Below are 7931 nucleotides of genomic sequence, written 5' to 3'. Positions count from 1 at the left end.
GAGCTGCTGCAGCCCAGAGCAGAGAACGAGGGGAGAAGGGAGCCCTGGAGCCCAAAGAGCCCTGGCATCCCAAAATGGGGAGAGCGAAGAGGGGGAAGCTTTTGGGATTGCTGGGACTGCCGGCAGCCTGGGCAGGGCGGGCACCGAGGAGAAGGGGGACCCCCAATCCAAGCGTGACCCCATGCAGCTGGGACAGGGGGGAACCTCTGAACACCCGAGGGGAGGGACCAGGGACAGGGAACTCCTGGGAGGCTTTTCCAGGGCTGAATCTTGGTGTTTGGGAGGTTTTCATGAAGCACAGATGGCCGGTGACTTGTAGAGATGGACTTGGGCAGAGGGACCTTCAAACTCAACATGCTCATCCCTTGTTTTCCCCAAACCAGGATTTCCCATTGCCAACCCCTGGGAGTCTTTGAGGAAGATGCCCTGGGGCACTGAGGCAGATGAGGAGGAGGTCAGTGCCCCTTTCCCCTCTGTGCTGCTCCATAGCCCAGCCCAGTATGGCCCTGGCTGCAGCACAACCCTGGGGGGATCTCCTTGCCCTTGCCTGTGGCACGGAGGCAAATCCCATCCTGTCCTTGTCCTTCCTCCCCCAGAGCAGGAGCTGAGCATGGAGAGCAGGGAGGACAAATGCCCGCAGCAGAACCTGGTGGAAGAGGCCGTTTTGAGTGGCTCCATGGCGCAGGAAGCCGACGGGGAGGAAAAGCCCTGGAGATGCTGCACGAGGAGGGGCTGCAAATGCAGATGGCAGGAATCTGAGGAGGAAAGAGCCAGCCTGGGCTGGGAAGGTGGCCAGAGATCAAGCTAGAGCTCGGAGCTGGTGCTCCATGAGCAGCTCCAGGATGGGGAGAAGCCCCACACATGTGTGGAGTGTGGGAAGAGCTTCAGGTGGAACTACAAGCTCATTGAGCACCAGAGGACCCACACTGGGGAACGGCCCTACGAGTGTGGGGAGTGTGGGGAGTGTGGGATGAGCTTCAGCCAGAGCTCCCACCTGACCAGCCACCAGAGGACCCATACTGGGGAGAGGCCCTACGAATGTGGGGAGTTTGGCAGAGCTTCAGGCAGAGCTCCAGCCTGATCAGCCACCAGAGAACCCACACTGGAGAACGGCCCCATGAGTGTGGGGAGTGTGGGAAGAGCTTCAAGTGGAGCTGTGACCTGATCAAGCACTGGGGAATCCACACTGGAGAACGGCCCTACAAATGTGGGGAGTGTGGGAAGAGCTTCAGGGGGAGCTCTGACCTGATCAAGCACCAGAGGATCCACACTGGGGAATGACCCTACGAGTGTGAGGAATGTGGGAAGAGCTTTAGGGACCATGACACCCTGATCAGGCACCAAAAGATTCACACTAGGGAGAGGCCTTATGAGTGTTCTGAGTGTGGGAACAGATTTCAGTTCAACTCCCATCTCCTCCTGCACAGTCTGAGTCACACAGAGGAGAGGCCCTTCTTCTGCCCTGAGTGTGGGAAGGGATTTAAGTACAACTGCCAACTCATCACCCACCGGCGCATCCACACAGGGGAGAGACCCTACAAGTGTGGGGCATGTGGGAAGAGCTTCTCACAGAGCTCTCATTTGACCCGACACCAATACAGCCACAGGTAAGGGAAGCCCTGCGAGTCCCCCGAGTGCAGGAAGAGCTTCGTGCTCTGCTCCAGCTCCATCCCCCACTGGAGGAGGCACTTTGGGCACAGCCCTGGTGACCCACATTCCCTGTGATCCATGTTGGGAACACACCTGGCTTCTTATTCTTTTGGTTTGGCCTTAATTTTCTTGTCTTTTCCATCTCTTTGCAGTCCAAAAGTGAAGAGGGATCGATCTTTCACCTCAAAACCACTCAAATCATACTGAAAACAGCTCAATCTTAACACAAAAGGGCTCAATCCTACCTCAAATTGCTTGTTCCCACCTCAAAATCTCAATCCTATGCCAAACTCACTCCATTCCACAGGTACCAGGGTGAGATGGGGTTGGAAGGAGATGGGAGAAATGGGATCCCAATTTGGGAGCGATAGGATAGGATGGGAGCGTAGGAGCGATTGGATGGGGGTTGTGTGGGGCTGGGTGTGTGGGATGTATTTGATAGCAAATAAAACTCTCAGACTTATTGCTTTCTCTCCCGTTCATGTTCAGTCCATTGCAGTTCTGTTTTCAGAGTGCCGCCTCCCAGAGTGCCCCCTCGCAGTTGCTGCCCTTGGCCTGAGCCTGCCCCTTTCCCCTCACGGTTCCCGCCCTTTCCTTGCCCTCTTTCCCCTCACGGTTCTGCCCTTTCCCTGCCCCCTTTCCCCTCATGGTTCCCACCCTTTCCCTGCCCCCTTTGCCCTCATGGTTCGACCTTCGGGAACAGGGAGGGAGGAGGAGGGAGGGAGGGAGGAGGAGGGAGGGAGGAAGAGGCTAAGCGGCAGCAGAAGCAGCTGGAGAAGGGGAGAGGGAACCCTGGAGTCGCCGCAGCCCCGGGAGCATCACCCCCCCCCATCCCACAGGTGCCCGGAGAAGGGGGAGCTCGGCCCAAACCTGCTGGGGGGTGCCTGGGTTTGGGGTTTTATTCAGGGGAAGTTTGGAGCTGGCAGGGCTCCAAAGCCGAGCCACGGATGGCCCTCGGGGGGACATCCGGGGTCCCCAGGAGGTGTTTTTGGAGGGTCCCAGGGCCAGCAGTGGCTGCTCCCAGTATGAGCCCAGTCCCTCCCAGTCATTCCCTATGATGATACAATTTGATCCCAGCACAGTCCCAGTTCTTCCCAATTTCATCCAGTGTGTTCCCAGTTCTCCCAGTGTCCCTAGCATAGCCCTAGGCACTCCCAATATGATCCCAGTCTCTCCCACCAGGTCCCTAGTCCTTCCCACTTGCCTCCAGCGTGTTCCCAGTTCCCTCAGCACATTCCCAGTGGCTCCTAGTCCGGTCCCAGTCAACACCCATATGGCCTCAGACACTCCCAGTATATCCCAGTTGCCCTGGACATTCTCATAGTCATTGCCAGGCACTCCCAGTTACCTTAGGGTGGTTCCCTTGCCCCCTGTTTTATCCCAGTTGCTCCCAGTTCCTCTAATTATGTCCCCCAGCATGGGCCTGGTAGCTCCCAGTAACCCCCAGTCAGGGTCCAATCACACCCACTCTGATCCCAGTATGATTGTAGCCACTCCCAGTATGATCCCAGTCACTTGCAGTCTAATCCCAGTTGCTCTCAGACACTCCCAGTAAGATTTCAGTGCCCCCAGTGTTATCCCAGTTGCTCCCTGTCAATGCCAGCATGACCCCAGTAGCCTCCAGTATGATCCCAGTGTCTCCCTGTCTCTCCTAATTTATCCCAGTTGCTTCCAGCTTGTTCCCAGTCACTCCCACTTCTTCCCAGTTGCTTTCAGCATCATTCCAGTTGCTCCCAGTCAATCCCTCCATGATTCCAGTCCCTCTCAGAGTGATCCCAGTTGGTCCCAGCATGGGCCCAGCTGTTCCCAGTGTGCTTCCATCACTCCCGTATGGTTACAGACACTGCCAGTATGGTCCCAATTGAACTCAGTTGTCCCTGGTATAGTCCCAGTCACTCCCCATATGATCCCAGTTCCTCCCAGCATGGTCTCACTCACTCCCAGTTACCCCCAGTGTGGTCCCAGTTCTCCTCAGCATGGTCCTGGTTGTTCCTGTGTGGTTCCAGTCATTTCAGTATGGTTACATATTGAGAGTTTTTGCAGATTGAGGAGTTTTTGTTAGACAATGGCCATATTCAGCCGAAGCACAATCCAGCCTGCTTGTACTAATGGACAATGGACACATGCACAAACAATGAATAATGGACATATTCAGAAATGGGGTTGCTATATCCTTGAAAGAGATACAGGAAGAAGAGTCATCAGGACTCAGCAAGTTTGTCAGCAAGCTTGGGAAAGTAAGAAAAAAGTAAATAATGGGTGGGTGTCCTGGGTTGACTAAATGATGCTTTTATCCCCAATTGTCTCATTCTGTTTATGCTGAATAATAAGTTTTACACCTTTAAGACTTGTTCCAGAGAGTGAAGGGGGGGAGAGAAGAAGTGGCAGGTTTTTTCAGACACTGCACTCACTCCTCCACATTCCTGCTCTGGACTCTGTTGTCTGTGGATGTACAGACAGCAGGACAGAGCTCTCTTTTGCTTTTAGTTAGTTAGCTAGCTGAGGCAAAGGAGACAAAGAAGTTCCCTGGACTGTGGGGTTTTTTCCCTTTTCTTTGGAGCTGTTCAAACCTGCTCTGGACTGAACACCAGAAGAGCACCGGCAGCTACACGTATGGCCACTGAGCCAGGCCTGGCCTGCGACACTTCCAGCACCAGAGGGACTGATCAGAGACTGAGTGAGCTGAGCTGCAACCCAGGGAGGGGACTTTCTCAGTTTGTCATCTCTTTTGGAGCAGGAAGGGGTTTTATTGTTTAATATTGTTTAGGTTTTATTGTTTAATGAACAGGTTTTTCCACCTTTCTCCAAGGAGGTATTTTCTCCAGGACCGATTAGGGGAAGGGGCTGATTTAATCTGCTTTCCTACTGGAGCCCCTTTGGGATTCTCTTCCAAATTTGAACCAGGACAAATATATCTATTGGTGCCCAATGCGTGGCTCAAGAAGGTGGAGAAAAGCTCTATTGATTGTATGTTGGTTGTGCTCACTCTCTAGTGAGTTAAAGCAGTCAGTAGCCATGTTGCTTGAATTCCTAATGTCTCTTGGGGTGGAGGCCTTCACGTGGTTCTGGTCTCTAGAGCTTTTTGAGGTTTCAATACCTTTCTGGTCACTAGGATTGTTGTCCATAACCCGTAATTTTTATGGTAGTGCGGCACGAATTGGAATAGCTGTTGTGCTGGCCTTGGTGATAATGATTTATAGAGCATTTACAAAGATACTGGAGTCAGTTTATGATATTTATGGTTTACGGTTTCTTTGTCCTACCCTGCATCCCAGTTCCAGTAGTATGTTTTGGGAATTTATTAGTAATTGCACCCAGTTTGTTAGAGGAGGAGCAGGGAATGAGGCTTTCCAGCCTTTCCTTTCCTTCTTCTCCTTTGAATCTGTTATGTCACTTTTTGAGAATGTTCAGTTTCCCCTGAATGTTAAAGAGACCATCTTTCTGGTATTTAATCTGGTATTTAATCAAACTTCCTCTATATGGTCTGCAGCTTCTCTAGAATGAGGGCTGAGATATCCAGAGGAGTTGGTGAGACCATTGACCCAGAAGCAGATGCAGGCATGAAAAATCCTAAGTGGTGTGGAGAATAGGAAAATACAGGCTAAACCCTGAAGGAATTTTCTCATCCTGTAGACTGGGATTTTCCACAGGAACAAATTCAGAACCCAGCTGAGGTGGGGAAATACCTAAAAACAAAGTGCCATGATCATTCTAAAGAGAAAAGGCTCATTGCAATAAGCTGGGTCCTGGCCTATGCTTATCCCACTCTGTTAGATACTGTCGGGCAGCAGACAGAGGCAGGAGGGCAGGGAGATAAATCAGCAGCTATCCCAGTCAGGCTACAGCTAACAGCCCAGGCTCAAAGCCAGCAGCTAAACCAGATAGTGAGCCTAAGCCAGCAGCTAAACCAGACAATAAGCCTCAACCAATGGCTGTTGCTACCAGCACTAGAAGTGGGAAATGCACGGACAAGACCGATCGACCAGTGGAGGCACGGACAAGACCGATCGACCAGTGGAGGATGATGATGATGATGATGATGATGATGATGATGATGATGATGATGATGATGATGATGCAGCAGGAGAAGGACCCTCAATGCCTCCTGACATAAAATCAGGAGTCAAACCAGCAGGTGCAAGATCAGAAGCCAATATTGAGTCCTTTTCTCTGAAGGACCTTTGTGGCCTACAGAAGGATTACACCCAATGACCTGATGAATCCATAATTAGTTGGTTAGTCCATCTCTGGGATGCTGCAGGTGAGGCTACAATTCTGGACAGCACTGAAGCCAGGCATTTGGGATCCCTGTCACAGGATCCTGTCATTGACCAAGGAATGGTGAGGGGGACTACTCCACACAGCCTCTGGGCACGGGTCTTGGAAAATGTAGCACAAAGATACCTATGTGCAGATGATCTCTATATGCAACAAACCCAGTGGAAGACCATAAAGCAAGTGATCCAACACCTGAGAGAAATGGCAGTGGCAGAGATTATCTTCTTAGATGATGTAACAACTAGGAACCCAGACTTGATACCATGCAGGTCTGTGATGTGGCGGAAACTTGTACGACTTGTGCCACACGAATATGCTTCTGCCTCAGCCATCATGAAGTGGGATGAGAGGGATGAGACTGTGCTGGATATGGCAAAGAAGCTCCGAGCATATGCAGATGCTGTGCATGGCCCAACACATGCCAGAATCGCAGCAGTAGAAACATGTCTGCAGAAATTAGAGGACAAGATAGAGGAGAATCATAAGAAATTCAGAGAGGAGATTAAAGAAGACCTTCTCCAAATCTCAGCAGTACAGATCAGAGGTTCTGGTAGCCAACACAGATGTTACCCAGATGGCAAGAGAAGGTACACCCCATGAGCTGAGCTGTGGTTCTACCTGTGTGATTGTGGAGAAAACATGAGGAGATGGGATGGAAAATCTACTGCTGCTCTGGCACAAGGGGTGCATGAACTGAAGGAAGCCACCAGAAGGAAAGCAGCTCCAGTTGCCCACAGCCGAACTGCCAGGTATGATGATGATGATGATGACATCCAAGGAACATCCAAGAAGGAACATCCAAGACATATGCCCAGGGAAAGAAAGATAAGCAGGCTTAGAGGGGCCCCGCCTCTAGCCAGGTAGAGGCTAGGGAAAACTGTGTTTTCTGGTCTGTGTGGATTCGTTGGCCTGGCACATCGGAACCACAAGAGTATAAAGCTTTGGTAGATACTGGTGTGCAATGCACATTAATCCCATCGAGACATGTGGAGACAGAGTCTGTTTCTATTGCTGGTGTGACAGGGGGATCCCAGGATTTCACTGTGGTGGAAGCTGATGTGAGCCTGACTGGGAATGAGTGGAAGAAACATCCTATTGTGACTGGCCCAGAGGCCCCATGTATTTTGGGCATAGACTTCCTCCAAAGTGGGTATTTCAAAGACACAAAAGGACTCAAGTGGGCATTTGGGATAGCAGCTGTAGTGACAGAGGGCATCCAGCAAATGAACACCTTGCCTGGACTGTCTGAGAATCCATCTGCAGTAGGAGTCCTGATGGGAGAAGAGCAATAGGTGCCAATTGCCACTTCCATAGTGCATCGACGACAGTACAAGAACCACTCGAGATGCTGTGATGCCCATCCATAAGATGATCCAAGAGCTGGAGAGCCAAGGGGTGGTCAGCAAGACTCACTCACCCTTCAACAGCCCCACTTGGCCTGTGCACAAGTCTGACAGAGAATGGAGATTGACTGTGGACTGTCGTGGCTTGAATGAAGTGACTCCACTGCTGAGTGCTGCTGTGCCGGACATGCTGGAACTCCAGTACGAGCTGGAGTCCAAGGCAGCAAAGTGGTACTCCACTGCTGACATTGCTAACGCGTTTGTCTCCATTCCTCTGGCAGCAGAATGCAGGCCTCAGTTTGCTTTCACCTGGAGGGGCGTGCAGTGCACCTGGAACCAACTGCCCCAGGGGTGGAAGCACAGCCCCACCATCTGCAATTGGACTGATCCAGGCTGCACTGGAAAAGGGTGAGGCTCCAGAACACCTGCAGTACATGGATGACATCATTGTGTGGGGGAACACAGCAATGGAAGTATTTGAGAAAGGAGAGAGGATCATCACGATTCTGCTAGAAGCCAGCTTTGACATCAAGAAGAGAAAAGTCAAGGGATCTGCTCAAGAAATCCAGTTCCTGGGAGTGAAGTGCCAAGAGAGACGGAGTCAGATTCCCACTGAGGTCATCAACAATGTTGGAAAAGAAATGAAATTTAGCAAAATAT

The 7931-nt window shown here is 51.4% G+C and overlaps 1 protein-coding gene across 1 annotated transcript; it reads left to right on the top strand.

The window, feature by feature from the left end:
- The first annotated feature begins 421 nt into the window (after positions 1-421).
- On the top strand, positions 422-2209 carry LOC132081277 (zinc finger protein 548-like). Its single transcript, XM_059484887.1, is given in 4 exon segments — positions 422-454; positions 872-965; positions 1049-1607; positions 2140-2209. Coding segments are annotated over 4 exon segments (756 nt in total).
- The last annotated feature ends 5722 nt before the right edge of the window (positions 2210-7931 follow it).

The sequence above is a fragment of the Ammospiza nelsoni genome, chromosome 18, assembly GCF_027579445.1.
Source record: "Ammospiza nelsoni isolate bAmmNel1 chromosome 18, bAmmNel1.pri, whole genome shotgun sequence".
Lineage (NCBI taxonomy): Eukaryota > Metazoa > Chordata > Aves > Passeriformes > Passerellidae > Ammospiza > Ammospiza nelsoni.
Note: the sequence above shows the minus strand (reverse complement) of the source record. Positions and strands in the feature narration are given on the sequence as shown.